Source organism: Oncorhynchus keta, chromosome 35, assembly GCF_023373465.1.
Source record: "Oncorhynchus keta strain PuntledgeMale-10-30-2019 chromosome 35, Oket_V2, whole genome shotgun sequence".
Taxonomy (NCBI): Eukaryota; Metazoa; Chordata; class Actinopteri; order Salmoniformes; family Salmonidae; genus Oncorhynchus; species Oncorhynchus keta.
The window spans coordinates 66,382,112-66,400,251 of record NC_068455.1 but is presented as its reverse complement, the minus strand read 5'-3'; the positions used below and the strand labels follow the sequence as shown (position 1 = coordinate 66,400,251).

The 18,140-nt window shown below is 43.1% G+C and overlaps 1 protein-coding gene across 3 annotated transcripts; it reads left to right on the top strand.

Moving 5' to 3' along the window:
* Positions 1-231: 231 nt before the first annotated feature.
* On the top strand, positions 232-8,490 carry LOC118373537 (GMP reductase 2-like). 3 transcript variants are annotated; one of them, XM_035759688.1, is made up of 10 exons: positions 232-374; positions 1,204-1,343; positions 1,661-1,780; positions 2,003-2,086; positions 2,202-2,375; positions 2,613-2,694; positions 2,829-2,935; positions 5,244-5,286; positions 6,158-6,317; positions 6,939-8,490. In XM_035759688.1, exons 2-10 carry the CDS (start codon positions 1,257-1,259, stop codon positions 7,126-7,128), a joined length of 1,047 nt encoding a protein of 348 aa, XP_035615581.1. In that variant the 5' UTR covers positions 232-374; positions 1,204-1,256; the 3' UTR covers positions 7,129-8,490. The 3 variants fall into 3 exon arrangements, with proteins under 3 accessions (XP_035615581.1, XP_035615583.1, XP_035615582.1); XM_035759690.2 differs by lacking the exon at positions 232-374 and adding an exon at positions 634-652; XM_035759689.2 differs by lacking the exon at positions 232-374 and adding an exon at positions 882-1,053.
* Positions 8,491-18,140: the final 9,650 nt, after the last annotated feature.

The following is an 18,140-nucleotide window of genomic DNA, read 5'->3' as shown; positions in this document are numbered from 1 at the left end:
TCACGTTGCTCACAATAATAGGTTCCGCTATGTGCGTTGGTACTTCGAGGAGATGTTTTCTCCATCAACATTTTTTTATTAGATAAAATATGTTTATTTACATATTTTAGTGTTCGAGAAATCTCTAGATGTAGCCCCAATACTAGTGGTAAAAAACTACAACATAGTAGACTCTACGACGAAGGAGTGACGTAAAGTATTTATTTGTAGTCTTTTCTCAACCCCCACTGTACAGAAAAAGCACAGATACCCGAATTATAGAACTCCAATAATGGCTTTACAGTAAAGACCCGCCCTCTTAAACATTCCTGCCTCGCATTTATAATGGAAGCGTTCTGCTGAAATAAGAAATATTCATCATACATTTCATAAAGGTAAGTAGTTTGTTCCTCATTTCGTAGAGAAGAAACATGATTGATATACCTACATCTAACCGTACGTACAGATCTAGGGTCTTTAACCTCTTTTGACGGTTTTAATTAAATATTTGCCAACCTTGAATTTTGACTGGACCATGGAGGCAGTGACAGCATGATAGCCCATATTGACTAGATCTTTCGAGTAGCTAGTTTATTAGGCCTTATATGACCAGCTTTAGCTAAATGATCTGTAATTAATGTAATACTATTACATTATTACCGATTTGGATATTGTAAGTATCTTAAGTGTATCTTAGTTATGCAATACACAAGGAACCCTCATGGAACTTTGAACAGTCCCCGTCTACTACCATTTTTATGAGTGAACAGACCCACATGGAACCTTGAAAATGTGCTTACTCTAATGTTTTCTGTGTCCTATTTGTAAGGCGCTCATTGTTCACGATCTCTAGCGTTTATCACATGATCGCCCTCGTGTGTGTGTGTAACGGATGTGAAACGGCTAGCTTAGTTAGCGGTGCGCACTAAAATAGAGTATGGTCTGGGTGTCATATGGCCTGGATATCATCTTCTCTTAATGTGCACGTCCTTGCTACTTCAGCCTAGCAGCCAAACCTATCTACATGCAACGCTGAGCTTTCCTCAATGGTTCGCTCCAACAGTTCGCGCCCGGGTATGGGCGAGGGGACGGTCTAAAGTTATTCTGTTACGTGTGTGTGTGTGTTTGATTGTTTGTTTTTGTGTGTGGGTTAAAGTGACTCAGCCTATTCTGTGCTATTGCGCACGTTCTATACTGTTGTTCGTTTTGTCGACCCCATTGCAGACCGATCAGAAGAAGATATAACGTGTTCCTACCACCGATAACCAGAAGTAGAAATGCCTCGCATTGAGAATGACATCAAGTTGGACTTCAAGGATGTGCTCCTCCGTCCGAAACGAAGCACACTCAAGTCCCGTAGTGAGGTGCATAACTCCTTCCTTTTTCCAGTAATGTACTAATTTGTCTACAGCATTGTTCTATTCTATTCAATGACCAGTTTGTACCAGTAGTGTCATTTTCCAAACACAGTATATCACTCTTCAATGTTGGTGCCTTTTTCTCTACCTTCCACCTGTCTGTCTGTGTCTCTTATCTGTCTGTCTCTCTGTCTGTCTGTCTCTCTCTCTCTGTCTCTCTCTGTCTCTCTCTCTATATCTGTCTTTCTCTCTCTGTCCGTCTCTCTCTATCTGTCTGTCTCTCTGTTTGTCTCTGTCTAAGTCTGTTTTTCCTTCTCCCCCAGGTGGACCTGATGAGAAGTTACACCTTCAGGAACTCCAAGGGAAGCTACAGAGGGATCCCCATAGTTGCAGCCAACATGGACACCGTCGGCACCTTCGAGATGGCCCTGGCGTTATCCAAGGTACATATTGTGTTATAAACGGCAACAAGCAAAAACAACTAAATAGATTCAATCAGAATTCACCATCCTCACTCATACTTTCTAATACTAAACAACTCAAATTTCCCCTTCTGGCTCACAGAGAAAGTGGAGCCCAAATCTATGTTTATTAGCTGCCTCTGTTCCCATAGATTTTATGCACTTAAAGGTGTTTAACAAACACATTTCTCTTTCTCCCCCCAGTTCACTCTCTTCACTGCCATTCACAAACACTATTCAGTAGATGACTGGAAGGAGTTTGCAACAAAGAATCAAGAATGTGTCCAGGTACATTAAAGCAATGCTGTCTGGGATATCATTTACATAGTACGCTATAAGACAAGAATCTTACTTTGCCAAACTTTTCATGATGTGTTTATCTCGCTCTCGTTCTCCCTCTCAGAGTGTGGCAGTCAGCACAGGGACAGGTGAAGGGGACTTTGACAGACTGGGTGAGATCCTAGCCGCTGTGCCTCAGCTGCAGTACATCTGTGTGGATGTGGCCAATGGCTACTCAGAGCACTTTGTCCACTTTGTCAAAGACGTGCGTCAGAAGTACCCGACACACACCATCATGGTCAGTGACTCCTCTATGCTCTCTTTATAGTGTGCAAACTTGGGATTATGAGCATGTGATTATGCCTGCAGTATTTATACAGTTTAAACCTTTCAAATCACTATTCCTGAGGGCTCTTGTCAAAGTAGTGCACTCAGGGTGTCAATTGAGCCCATATAAGACTCTAGTCAAAAGTAGTGCATTATACTAGTGCACCATCTTAAGACACTGAAAGTGACTGTGTTGTCTTTGCCACAGGCAGGGAATGTGGTTACCGGGGAGATGGTGGAGGAGCTGATCCTCGCCGGCGCTGACATCATCAAAGTGGGCATCGGACCAGGTGATGTTTTCACCCGGGTGACTCTGGCACATTGCGGTTTTGCTGGATCGTCATTCCTCATACTTCTTCTGCAATTGATTGAACTGGGGTCTTAGTGTGGTCATACTCATAACCTCCTAACTGTCTGTGTGTAGGGTCTGTGTGCACCACCCGTAAGAAGACCGGGGTGGGCTATCCCCAGCTGAGCGCTGTGATCGAGTGTGCAGACGCTGCCCACGGCCTGGGTGGACACATCATCTCTGTAAGCCTCCATTGATATTATACATGTATTGTTATTTTATACATTGTGATGCACCGATATGACATTTTGGTCTGAAATCCAATATTTTCCTTGCCAAAAAACCTCATAGCGTTATTTTAAATTCTAGCAGCCTTTTAAGCATTCTAGTACAGTTAAATAGTTAACACACACATATGGATGCAGCGGTCTAAGGCACTGCATCTCAGTGCAAGAGGTGTCACTACAGTCCCTGGTTCGAATCCAGGCTGTATCACATCCGGGCGTGATTGGGTGTCCCGTAGGGCAGCGCACAATTGGCCCAGCTTTGGCCGGGGTAGGCCGTCATTGTATATAATAATTTGTTCTTAACTGACTTGCCTAGCTAAATAAAGGTTACACACCACACCACACCACACTGACCAAAAAGTTATTTTGTTGGCATTTATGCATGTCCCCATTACCAGGAAAACATCATCAAAACCTATTTCTTTCACTTACCTGCTGTGCTGATTCGTTGTTCAGTCGTTTCATTCTCAACCAGGATTTCATCATACATGTCAAGCAGTGAAGTTTCAGCTCTGTCTGTCCGTGGCCTCTCTTCCTCGGTGCGCACTATTACTGTGTCTGTTTTCATCTTGTTCAGCGGTGTGTGTAACATTTCATGTAAACCCTGTTTCTTGTCTGCCTTGAAGTAGCGGTCCTTGTACCTAGCATGGAGCATGGTGGTGACACAGTAAAGAGGCTCAGAGTGAATGCCACTGAATCACTTGTTCACAGCCTCGGGTACTTTTGTACGTTTTAACCCCACGGTCTGTCTGCAGTTATGTTGAGCGTTTCAATGCCATGACAGAGGGTATCACGTCTGTTGCAAACGCTGTTGATGAGCTTATTTCTTGAGTTAGTGGTTCGAATGGCGCTCGGAGTGTGTTCATGTTCTCAAATGCCATTCAAATGGCGGAAGCAGTATGAGAACCAACACGTTCTTGAGCAATACGGCTTTCCTCAGTACCAAATCCTCGTCGACCCAATGTGCTGTCAGACTCCACATTCTCATGGGGCTGACATCGCTGGTCCAAATGTCAGTCGTGACGCCAATAGCAAGTAGCATAATGAATTCCATTATCTTGGCGTTAATACATTTTGCCTTTGAGTTGTCTCACTGAAATGTTCTTACTCTTTCAAATGGCTGCTCGACTTGAACTTGTTTAGTTGTTGGAAGAGTGCGCTTAGTATTTTTCTGCTTTTGTTCTGTGTAGCACTATATTTTTCGTGGCGTCATTACATCATCTACCTACATTATATTAGGTATGCACGTCATCTACCTACGTTATATTAGGTATGCACGTCATCTACCTACGTTATATTAGGTATGCACGTCATCTACCTACGTTATATTAGGTATGCACGTCATCTACCTACGTTATATTAGGTATGCACGTCATCTACCTACATTATATTAGGTATGCACGTCATCTACCTACGTTATATTAGGTATGCACGTCAGATTTGACATTGGTTTTGGACATCAGCGTTAAACTAGACATCGGGCCGATTCCGATAGCTAATATCGTCTGATTCACCAACATATCATGCGTCCCTAGTTATACACTTACATCGCTTTGGCTCAACAGTCTTTGGCTCAACAGTCTCTGGCTGTCTTTGGCTCAACAGTCTCTGGCTGTCTTTGGCTCAACAGTCTCTGGCTATCTTTGGCTCAACAGTCTCTGGCTCTCTTTGGCTCAACAGTCTTTGGCTCAACAGTCTTTTGCTGTCTTTGGCTCAACAGTCTTTTGCTGTCTTTGGCTCAACAGTCTTTGGCTGTCTTTGGCTCAACAGTCTTTGGCTGTCTTTGGCTGTCTTTGGCTCAACAGTCTTTGGCTGTCTTTGGCTCAACAGTCTTTGGCTGAACAGTCTTTGGCTGTCTTTGGCTCAACAGTCTCTGGCTGTCTTTGGCTCAACAGTCTCTGGCTGTCTTTGGCTCAACAGTCTCTGGCTGTCTTTGGCTCAACAGTCTCTGGCTGTCTTTGGCTCAACAGTCTCTGGCTGTCTTTGGCTCAACAGTCTCTGGCTGTCTTTGGCTCAACAGTCTCTGGCTGTCTTTGGCTGAACAGTCTTTGGCTGTCTTTGGCTCAACAGTCTCTGGCTGTCTTTGGCTCAACAGTCTCTGGCTGTCTTTGGCTCAACAGTCTCTGGCTGTCTTTGGCTCAACAGTCTCTGGCTGTCTTTGGCTCAACACCGTGATATACATACCAAGATGGTTGAATAGATAAAGACTTCACCTGAAGACCCATAGTATCTTATTCTTCTCTCTTCTTTCTCTCTCATAAAGGATGGTGGGTGCACTTGCCCAGGTGACGTCTCCAAGGCTTTTGGTGAGTTTTGTAGCAGTAGAATGTAACATTTCAACTCACAGAGCATACAGTGCTTACTTGAATCAGACTACAGAGACTCTACAGCCAGTGTTGTAGTACTCAGGTCCAGGACTCGGACTCAAGTACAACAACACATTTTCAGTGCTAGTGACTGGACTTGGACTCAACCACTGGTGACTCGGACTTGGACTCAACCACTGGTGACTCGGACTTGGCTTCTAGTGCTTTGTATTTGCACTTTGGGCTGGATAAGCTACTATGATAAGTAGAATATTAGCAGCACTGGGTGCGCAGAGCAGCGAGGGTTCCGTTCTCTAACAGTGGGAAGGAAGCGCCACACACAACCTACATCAGCTGGTGAGCTGCGGGGGAGCAAGCGATGAGTGTGGGCAGACAAGCAGGCAGGCTCTGCTAGACATCGCGTTAGCGATTCTCTTACTTCTCCATAACCGCCAGTCACTAGCCTACTATTTAGCTTTGCCTGGTTATGAAACACTAACTGCTTTACGAAATGTAAAACAATGATAGTATTGAGTTTAATAGTAAAACAACAGTCTAGCTCTTTGTCTCTTTCTCTCCTTGAATATAGAAAAGTGCATTTGTTGTCTCACGCTAACCTCACACTTTCCCCCCTGCAGCCCATAGCCAGGTTCTGACAACCCTGCTATCAATAATGAGTCGTTAGGATGTCACCGAGACGTTTTAAAATGGTCGCCTAAAGTTGTCAGGATATTGTGTCATGGTCCCCTGGAGGTTTTGTCTAGTTCCCAGGATTGTCTGACCCCAGCTGGGTTCTTAGGACGTCGTGTGATGGTCCCAAGGGAATGTGTCTGACTGGGTTTTCTCAGCTGTGGTTGTGTGTGACTGACAGGCGCGGGGGCGGACTTTGTGATGCTGGGTGGAATGCTGGCCGGCCACTCAGAGAGCGGGGGCGAGGTCATCGAGAAGAACGGGAAGAAGTACAAGCTGTTCTACGGCATGAGCTCCGACACGGCCATGAAGAGACACGCCGGGGGCGTGGCCGAGTACAGGTCAGAGATGTTTCTGAGATGTTACTCAATATTGGACTATAAATTGTGTCTTCCTGTATTTTACTTATGCTAAAGTGTTTGTTCTATTCTACTGAGACATTTACTTTATGTTTGTTTTCTTATCTTTTCTTATTTCTTATTGTTGTATTGGTAAGAAGGAACTTGCAAGTAAGCATTTGGTTAGATGGTATATACCATGTGTATCCTGTACACACAGGACCAGTCAAAAGTTTTAGAACACCAACTCATTCATGGGTTTTTCTTTATTTGTACTATTTTCTACATTGTAGAATAACAGTGAAGACATCAACACTATGAAATAATACATGTTATCATGTAGTAACCAAAAAAGTGTTAAACAAATCAAAATATATTTTAGATTCTTCAAAGTAGCCACCCTTTGCCTAGATGACAGCTTTGCACACTCTTTGCATTATCTAATAAAAATAATATTAGTCAAACTTGAAGCATAAATACTAGTTTATATCCCACGTACATACTCATGGAACTAAAAGTAGCTACGCAAAATTGAGTTGGGTAGAAGAAATATGCAGACGTGTGCATCCCCACAATTCATAACTGTATAACTGTTCACTAAAACGTTCCCTCTTCTTCTCCCAGGGCATCTGAGGGGAAGACGGTGGAGGTGGTCTACAAGGGTCCCGTGGACGTAACCATACGCGATGTTCTGGGTGGGGTCCGCTCCACCTGCACCTACGTGGGCGCAGGGAAGCTGAAGGAGCTCAGTCGCAGGACCACCTTCATCAGGGTCACCCAGCAGCTCAACACCGTCTTTGGGAACGATAACTAGGCGAGGTCCAGGCTGGTTCCTGGACCTGGTTTGCTGCCTGCCCCTGTCACATGGATGCTATTACACATACTGCACACACACACACACACACACAGAAACATACACACACAGAAACAGACAATACTGTAACCATTGATAGTAAGAATCTGTCATTTGAGAAACGTAAACCTTGGATAAGTGTTTGGTTGCCAAATCAAAACCTTTTTAGGTGACACTATCAAAACAATCCCTTATCTAAGAGTTTATTTAAGGTTTGATATTTTAGACATATTTGGCTTTTTTCCCTGTAAATGACCAGAAATTGACATTTATTTGATAATAAGTGAGCCGAGGATTGTTGTGTTACTTGGGGGTGTATTGTTTATCTTGCTCAATCATTCCCATTCAGCTCTGCAGGCCTTGAGTGCAGGCTTCCTCTCTCTGTCCATTATTATCTACCAAGTCCTAGAATCTCTCTCTTTCTGTCTCTCTCAATCCCCTCTTTCTCCTAACACTTCTATGCACGTCACCGCCATGCTATATGAAAGCCACATGCAAAAAAATACATGTAGAGTATTTCACTTTATGAAGTATTTACTATATCAAGAGTACAGGTAAAGTTTATTCCAAAAACATTTATTATTTTAGATATATTCATATATTCATATTTTAGATATATTTCAATAGATGAAAATATTCCTTGTAATTAGCAATATTGAAGATTTTTATGTTAAGATATTTCGGGTTATTTAACTTAATCCTTTTCAAACTCACTTAAATAAATATATATTGACCTTGAATGATTTGCAAAAGTGTTAGATGATATTGTATTCCAGTCTTTTTGCCCCGTAGCTCCTTAGTTTTTATGTTATTCTCATGCGGACCAAATATTAAAGTGATGAGGGAAAAAATATAGAGTGAAACTACTGACAAATTGTTTATTGTACTGTACAGCAGCTACAGTATAAAGTCAGTCAAATTACACCCAGTATGTTGAGGGGAAACTTGTGGAATACAGAATGTTTCAAAGTATGTTCTTAAAGTAGGCTGAGGGAGACAGGACAGCTTTGAGTGTTACCTTGACCTACATTGAGTTCCCCAATTTCTCAATATTTTATATAGTCAGACTAAAATGTCCATGCAATCAGCATTTCACATGATTGCACTTGACTGTCTGTTACTTTGAGAAAATGTTGTCTCTGTCTGCATTATTATGTAATTTTATGTAATTTTCCTATGGCGGTATATTCACTTAACTTCACAGTGTTTTGGAGGATAATTCCATTTTATATCTATCTGGTTTTAGTCAAACGTGTTATGCAGGTTTTATGCCACTTTTCTTCAGTCTTCTCACTTCTGACCAATAAAGAGCATTCCATATGATTTGTGTCATTTATTTTTCATTTTAACATTGAATCTCAACATGACAATTAAATATCCACACATTTATACAATATACAGTACATATATCAATTGCACTCTGTTTGTGTACCAGCTCATGTCATGAATCCCAATGTATTTAGATTTTGTAAGCTAGCCATTTTTTTTTATAACTGGACAGAAACATCAGCATTAACATTCAGTCAACTGACTATTTACATGGAAGTTCTTGGAACAGTGGGACAACATTATGATAGTTAGGTAACTTGACCAGCAGGGGGAGACAAAGCCCTGCCTTGCATGTTAAACCCAAATCCAGCCACTGTGAGTCCAACATTAGAATCCTACAGCACAACAGCATTGGACTATGCATATAATGTGGGGATGCCCGAATGTGAAAACTTTGTGGTCACAAGTTGCCATCTCTGTAACGAACATAGTTGGGCCACCATCCCATGTCTCCCGAATATCTTATTACGAAACAATAATTCTTCACTGGCTATCATAGTACCCCAGAAACCAGTGTGATTGTCTAGACTGACTGCAGCAAAAATAATGTTCGTTACCAGATAGAAGCCTCCACATAAGCTCGGAATAACTCAATGTCTACTACATTTCATTGACATCTTTTCACTAGAACTTTCCACAGCCGGTGTGAACAGCGCCAATGAAATTACAGTTGATACTATCAACAGGTAATGTAATGTAATAATGTGTAAATTCATATGTATTTTGAATATCTGTATTGAATATATATATTGATGCATGCAACCTGACATGAATGTGTGCCAAATGTAAAAAAATAAGATGAGTGATACACGTGTTTTTTTTTATGCCTAGGTATGTCCACAACACGAGTCGGGAGGAGAGGCTCATGTTGATATAGGTCCACAATTAGATAGGTCCACAATTAGATATGTCCACAATTATTTTTTAACACTAGCCAGGATTCAAACCAAAAATGGTTCTTCGAAGGGTTCTTTTTTCTAAGAGTGTAGACATTACACCAGCTCACAGAACACCCCCATATACGACGTACCGATAACTCTCTTACATGTGAACATGGGACCCTGTAATGCTGTGCCTGCTGGGTCTTGGGTTGTTCATGGACCGCTCCACATGGGCACCTCCACTGCTGCTCTGGCTGAATGTTCGCTTCATAGAGACTGTACCCTCCAATGCTGCTCTGGTTGACTGTACTCTCTATACTGTCTGGCACTGACTGGGCTACTTCCTGTTTCCAGGGTGACAAAGGGAGTTAGGTCACCCTGATGATGCCAGATCTCCATTCTGTGCAGTTCCGTCCTCTGGTGATATCTGCCCCTGCTGTAGAAGGACAGGGATGGTGGGTTGGAGGTTTTGTCCCAGAACACTTCTAATTCTATGGGACGGGGTATTGTTTCAGGTAGAGCTGTAGTTTGCCCAGGAAGATAGATACACCTAGAATAAACTTGTGCCTATGCAGGTTTGTCTGTATAGGTCATCCCATCACTACGCCTAATACTCTCATAGTACAGGAGCTTTCCTCCGCTCTGCTGTACCTCCTGGACCAGCTTGTCTCAGTTGGCCCCCGGCTCCAGACCCTTCCTCAGATCCACAGTATGGCCCTTCTCAACAGCCAGGTGCACCCCTGCGTACCACAGGAGGAAGCGGAAGGAGTCCCCCGCTGACAGGGCAGCCTACATGGTTCTCTTGAAGGTCTTGATGGACTTTATGCGAGCTGAGACGGAATTCGGGTCGCTGGTCAGGGCGATGTCACGCAGGGTGGACACTCCCTCGATGAGCTGGACACTGTAGCTAGCCAACCTCTCCCTCCATGCAATCAGTATTTCACATTATTCTACTTTACTGGGTATTCAGTTACTTTGTGAGAATGTTGGCTCTGTTGGTGCATTTTTATGTTAAGGTGTGTAACTGACTAGTTTTCACTACGGCGGTATATTTACTTTACTTCATAGTGCTTTCTAAGATTATTCCATTTTATATGTTTTGCTTTAAGTAAAAAAGTGTTATGTCTTTTATAAACATTATTTTTGGTTGTGTCAGTCCTGTCAGTTCTGACCAATAAAGAGCATTCCACATGATTTGTGTTTTAGAGTTGTTTTATTTTTCCTTTTAACATTAAATATCAACAGGACCATTAAAGATCCACACAATTATACAAAATACATTACAGATATGAATTGTACTGTTTGTTAAAATGTAAAGATTTTTTTTTTTACCTTTATTTAACTAGGCAAGTCAGTTAAGAACAAATTCTTATTTACAATTACAGCCTAGAAACAGTAGGTTAACTGCCTGTTCAGGGGCAGAACGACAGATTTCTACCTTGTCAACTATGGGACTCAATCCACCAACCTTTCAGGTTACTGGCCCAACGCTCTAACCACTAGGCTACCTGCCACCAAATGTACTTCTCAGACCTGTCTGGAAATGACCCAGTTGAAAATATCTGAACAGAAACATCAGCATTATTGATTATTGTACAATAATGAGGTCAGAAAAATATAATTAAAGGACATGAAAGGTGGAAGTTCTTGGAACATTGTGACAACGTTGTGATAGGTGGCTGACTTGAGTTACAGGGGGAGACAAAGTCCTGCCTTGCATGTAAACTCAAACCCAACCAGTGAGTCCAACACACATTAGAATCCTTCAGTACCAACGACAACAACACACTAGTGGAGATCCAAACTAAACTCAATACACTTAAGAAATTGCCTACATTACACAAGCTGACAAAACACCTCTATATACGGCGTACCGATAACGGGTAAGTGATGGATTTTACGGGAGCTGAGACGGAACTCTGGATGCTCGTCAGGGTGATGTCACGCAGGGCGGGCACTCCCTCAATGAGCCGGACACTGGAGATAGCCAACTTCTCCCTCTGCTCCTTATCCCACCTCCCTAGTTCCAGGCTCTGGTTCTCTCTCTTGGCCAAAGCCTTCTGCTCCTACTTCTTACTCAACTTCTCACTCAGCTCTTTGTGTGCATTAGGCAGGGTCTTCATGTTGTGGATGCGATGCTGGTTCTCGATAGTGCACTGGTTAGGTCGTCCAAGCAGTAGTACTCGAGAATCTTACCGTGGTGGGGGCATTTTGTAGCCAACCCAACTCCCCCAGCCCCCGGTGCTATGGGTTCAGTCAGGGTTTGTGTCAGTAGCAGAAATGGGACTGAAAGGTGTGGCTCCAAGTGCTGGGCACACATGGACATTTCACATTTGATGCAAGTCTTCAGTGCTGGCTTCCTGTCTTCTGTACATAAGTCAAAAACAATGGCCATAACCTCAGATGGAGCCTCAGACATGTCCAATTCCGGGAAAGCTGGTTCGGTTGAAGCTACCCCAAAAAACGGTAGTGGGAAATGTGTGCTTTGCGTGGGCGTTGTCCTTAATGATTTCATGTTCAAAGAATCCCTCTTCCCACCCTCTTTTAATCTTGCTGACAATAAACCAACACTCATTTCAAACTCGTTGGCCACTATAATGTTTCTAATCAAACTGTTTTAACTGCCGGACTCTTGGTCTCTGGTCTGTTCTGCTTTTGAGGCTACTTCTAGTTAGACCTTGTTCAGCATTTACTTTTATGGTGTTGATCTAGGGGATATAATCATTATTAACAGGATGGTATGAGATAAGCCAAAGCAGAATTGCGTGAACTTTGGACACAGACAGTAACAGTATGCCTACTAACAGAATCTCAATGCAATCAGTATTTCACAATAGTGCACTTTATTGCGTGTTCAGTGACTTTGTGAGAAGGTTGTCCTTTTCAGGGCTACTTTCCTAATTCTCTACAGTATGTCCTTAAGGTAGGCTAAAAGGCTCCCGAGTGGCACAGCAGTCTAAGGCACTTAATTTTAATCTCAGTGCAAGAGGTGTCACTACAGTCCTTGGTTCAAATCCAGGCTGTATCACATCTGGCTGTGAATGGGAGTCCCATAGGGTGGTGCACAATTGGCCCAGTGTTACCGGGGTAAGCCATCATTGTCAAAAGTATTTGTTCTTAACTGACTTGCCTAGTTAAATGTCACATTCTGACCTTAGTTCCTTTGTTTTTGTCTTTGTTTTAGTATGGTCAGGGCGTGAGTTGGGGTGGGCAATCTATGTTTGTTTTTCTATGTTGGTTTTTGAGTTCGGCCTAGTATGGTTCTCAATCAGAGGCAGCTGTCAATTGTTGTCCCTGATTGAGAATCATACTTAGGTAGCCTGGGTTTCACTTTTGGTTTGTGGGTGTTTGTTTCCGTGTGAGTGTTTGGGCCACACGGTACTGTTTCGGTTTTGGTAAATTCACGTTGTCATTTAGTGTTCTGAGTTTTAATTAAACATCATCATGAACACTTACCACACTGCGCTTTGGTCCTCGTCTCTTTCTCCCGACGACAACCCTTACATTAAATAAGATAAAGAGGTGAGGAAGACACATCATGTCACGACTTCCGCCGAAGTCGGCTCCTCTCCTTGTTCAAGCGTCGTTTGGCGGTCGACGTCACCGGCTTTCTAGCCATCGCCTCTCCATTTTTCATGTATCCATTTGTTTTGTCTTGTTCCCTGCACACCTGGTTTTCATTCCCCAATCAATCTACAAGTATTTAATCCTCTGTTCCCCATCATGTCTTTGTGTAAGATTGTTTGTGTTACGTGTTTGTTGTTGACGCGCAAGACTGGTTTGTTTTTTCCGTGGTATTTCACAAAGATGTTTGTTTAAACATAATTCTTGTGACTGTTTTGCGGTTTGTGCACTTTTGCCTCAAAGTGTGCACCTGTTTGACAAATCTCTGCTCTCCTGCACCTGACTTCGCTACCAGCACACACACACCTGACACATCAGCTTTTAGTGTGACCTCAACTTATATTTCACACTTTTCTCAATGGCTTAGACTAGATAACATCTCCATGCAACCTGTAGTTCACATTATTGTACGTTACTGGCTATTCAGTTACTTTGCGAGAATGTTGTCTCTGTCGATACATTATTTTGTTAAGGTGTGCAACTGACTAGTTTTCACTGTGGGGGTACATTTACTTAACTTCATAGTGCTTTCTAGGATGATTTCGTTTGATATATTTTGCTTTTAGTAAAACGTGTTATACCGTTTCCAAGCCTTCTTTTTTGTTGTGTCAGTTCTGACCAGCACCTCCACTGCTGCTCTGGTTGACTGTACTCTCTATACTGTCAGGCTCCGGCTGGGCTACTTCCTGTTTCCAGGGTGACAAAGGGAGTTAGGTCATGATGGAGTTTAAGCGAGCTGAGACAAAACTCTGGGCGGTTGTCAGGGTGATGTCGCACAGGGCGGACACTCCCTCAATGAGCCGGACACTGGAGCTAGCCAACTTGTCCCTCTGCTCCTTATCCCACCTCCCTAGTTCCAGGCTCTGGCTCTCTCTCTTGGACAAGGCCTTCTGCTCCTCCTTCAACTTTTCTCTCAGCTCTTTGTGTGCCTTAGTAGGCAGGGTCTTCATTTTGTGGATGCGATGCTGGTCCTCGATGACTCAGGACATGCACGCACTGGTTAGGTCGTTCAAGCAGTATTTACCATATCAAGAGTACAGGTCAAGTTTATCCCAAAAACATTGTTTTTATTATTTTAGATATATTCAATTGATGAAAATATTAATTATAAGGACATTTCTTAGTCCTTTTCAAACTCACTTAAATAAGTGAGTTTAATGATTTGCAAATGTTTTAGATGGTATTGTATTAGTCTTTTTTTCCCAATAGCTGGTTAGTTGTGTTATTTTCATGCGGATCAAATATTAAAGCTAGGATGGAATAAATACAGTGAAACTACTGTCAAACATCTGTTTAATGCTCTGTAGAGACACACTAGTACCTCAGTCAAATTGCAATCCGTTTTGTCACCAAAGCCCCATATACTACCCACCATTGCGACCTGTACGCTCTCGTTGGCTGGCCCTCGCTTCATACTCATCGCCAAACCCACTGGCTCCATGTCATCTACAAGACCCTGCTAGGTAAAGTCCCCCCTTATCTCAGCTCGCTGGTCACCATAGCATCTCCCACCTGTAGGACACGCTCCAGCAGGTATATCTCTCTAGTCACCCCCAAAACCAATTCTTTCTTTGGCCGCCTCTCTTTCCAGTTCTCTGCTGCCAATGACTGGAACGAACTACAAAAATCTCTGAAACTGGAAACACTTATCTCCCTCACTAGCTTTAAGCACCAACTGTCAGAGCAGCTCACAGATTACTGCACCTGTACATAGCCCACCTATAATTTAGCCCAAACAACTACCTCTTTCCCAACTGTATTTAATTAATTTATTTATTTTGCTCCTTTGCACCCCATTATTTTTATTTCTACTTTGCACATTCTTCCATTGCAAAACCACCATTCCAGTGTTTTACTTCCTATATTGTATTTACTTTGCCACCATGGCCTTTTTTGCCTTTACCTCCCTTCTCACCTCATTTGCTCACATTGTATATAGACTTGTTTATACTGTATCATTGACTGTATGTTTGTTTTACTCCATGTGTAACTCTGTGTCGTTGTATCTGTCGAACTGCTTTGCTTTATCTTGGCCAGGTCGCAATTGTAAATGAGAACTTGTTCTCAACTTGCCTACCTGGTTAAATAAAGGTGAAATAAAAAATAAATACATTTTTTAAAAATTACACTCAGTATGTTGAGGGAAAACTGATGGGGAATACAGAATGTGTTCAAATGATGTTATGCTAAAGAGGTGAGGAAGACAGGACAGCCTTGAGCGTTACTTTGACTTACTGTTGATTTCACACTTTTCTCAATATTTTATATAGTCAATGACTATATAAAATGTCCATGCAATCAGCATTTCCCATTATTGTACTTGACTGTGTTAGTTACTTTGAGAGAATGTTGTCTCTGTCTATGCATTATTATGTAGTTGTAACTGACTCGTTTTCCCTATGGCGGTATATTCACTTAACTTCACAGTGTTTTGGAGGATAATTCCATTTGATATCTATCTGGTTTCAGTCAAACGTGTTATGCAGGCCTTGAGACACGCTTCCTTCAGTCTTGCCCCTTCTGACCAATAAAGAGCATTCGTTATGATTTGTGTTTTAGAGTTCATTGTTTATTTTTCCTTTCAACATTGAATCTCAACATGACAATTAAAGATCCATACATTTATTCAAAATACAGTACATACATCCTTTGTACTGTTTGTTAAAATGTCAAACTGTTAAGAAAATGTGAATGTTCTTCTCAGACATGTTTGTAAATGACCAATTTCAAAATATCTGAAGTGAAACATCAGCATTAACATCCAATCAACTGACTATTTACATGATTTATTGAACAATAATATATCAATTGTACTCTGTTTGTACTCATGAATGACAATGTATTAAAATGTTGTAAGCTAGACATTTTTTTTACAACTTGAAGGGAGAGGGGGCAGACAGAAAAATTACAGACTCCTTAATCAATGAATGAATTAGAACTAATTAACCATTTTGTTCTAGTTTGGTGGTTTGGCTTGTATCCTTGTTCTTACGTTCTTGTAAGGTCCTGGGTGTCGTGAGGGTGAAATCAGGCGCAGGAAAGCAGAGTTCAATAAAGTGCTTTTTTTTATGCACACACGGTGAACTACGGTCACCCCACTTACGGGTGCTCAAACCAAATGCCCCAAACACAGGAAACGAAAACAGTCTAGCACTAAATACACGAACATGTACATCTAATGCAAACACCAGGTTTACAATAATCAATCCCGCACAAAGAACCAGGCGGGCCGGCTGACTAATAAAGCCTCACTAATTATAACCAACTCAAAACAGGTGTACTCAATAAACACATAAGGAGGGGGAGAAAAGAATCAGTGGCAGCTAGTAGGCCGGCGATGACGACCGCAGAACGCCACCCGAACGGGAAGGGGAGCCACCTTCGGTCGGAGTCGTGACAGTTCTACTGTCTTTCGACTCTTTATGATGTATTTTTTGAATGTCTTTATGTTTACACACCTGTCTGTGATCTGAGACCCTCACTGGAAAAAAACAAGAAAAACTTTCACACAATTATTTTTTAACACGAGCCAGGATCCAAACTTCTACATGGAGCCCAAAAGAGTTCTACCTGCAACCAAAACTGGTTCTTCAAAGGTTCTTTAGACAAAGAACCTTTTTAAGGTTCTGAATAGCAACTTTTTTTCTAAGAGTGTAGACATTACACCAGTTCACAGAACACCCCCATATACGGCGTACCGATAACTCTCTTACATGTGCACATTGGAACCTTTTGAGACACCTGCTGGTGGTAGAAAGACTGCTGAGTCTGCTGAATCTTGGGATGTTCATGGACCGCTCCACATGGGCACCCCCACTGCTGCTCTGGCTGAAATGTCGCTCCATTGAGACCGTACCCCGCACTACTGCTCTTGCTGAGTGTTGGCTCCATAGAGACCGTGCCTCCCATTGCCCCATGCCGCTTTGACGGAATGTTTGCTCCAAGGCGACTGTGCATAACACCATAGCTCTTTAACTGACTGCAATCTCCCTTGAATATGGTTCTGGACTGTCTGGCACTGACTGGGCTACCTCCTGTTTCCAGGGTGACAAAGGGAGTTAGGTCACCCTGATGATGCCAGATCTCCATTCTGTGCAGTTCCGTCCTCTGGTGATATCTGCCCCTGCTGTAGAAGGACAGGGATGGTGGGTTGGAGGTTTTGTCCCAGAACACTTCTAATTCTATGGGACGGGGTATTGTTTCAGGTTGAGCTGCAGTTTTCCCAGGAAGGTAGATTAACTGAGACTTTACGTCTGCCTGTGAACTCAGTTGGCCCATCTGCCAGCGCAGAGCAAAAACGCGGACATTCACAGAAGATGAAATGTTGACACGCAAGCCAATGGTCCAATCACAGTCCTCGGATAGTTTGACCACCCACATAAGGTTGGCATCAGAGCCGCTATCCTGGCACAGAAGAGTATGGGCGGTGAGTTTGGTAAGTGGGGTGTAGAACACTTTCCTGAGGTCCTGGGAAAGAGACATGCCCCGTCCCAAGCTCCTTGGGTCAAAGGTCAACGTGGTGGAACCTTGTGCTTTCTGGTGGTTCTCGGGGTCGACCAGAGCCAGCAGAGAACTCCACAGCTGTGTCATTTGCTCCACAAGCTTTCCTCCGCTCTGCTGTAGCTCCTGGGCCAGCTTGTCTCGGTCGACCCCGGGCTCTAGCCCCTTCCTCAGATCCACAGCACGGGCATCCTCCACAGCCTGGTGCACCCCTGCATAACCCCGGAGGAAGCGGAAGGAGTCCCCATCAGACAGGGCAGCCTGAATGGTCCTCTTGGAGGTATTGATGGACACTATGCGAGCTGAGACAGAACTCTGGATGCTCGTCAGGGTGATGTCGCGCAGGACGGACACTCCCTCGATGAGCCGGAGACTGGAGCTAGCCAACCTCTCCCTCTGCTCCTTATCCCACCTCCCTAGTTCCTGAATCTGTCTCTCTCTCTGGGCCAACTCCTTCTGCTCTTCCTTCAGCTTCTCTCCCAGCTCTTTGTGTGCATTAGGCAGTGTTTTCATGTTGTGGACGCGATGCTGGTCCTCGATGGCGCAAGACATGCACACACTGGTTAGGTCATCCAAGCAGTAGTACTCAAGAGTCTTACCGTGGTGGGGGCATTTGGTGGCTGCCCCAACTTCCCCAGC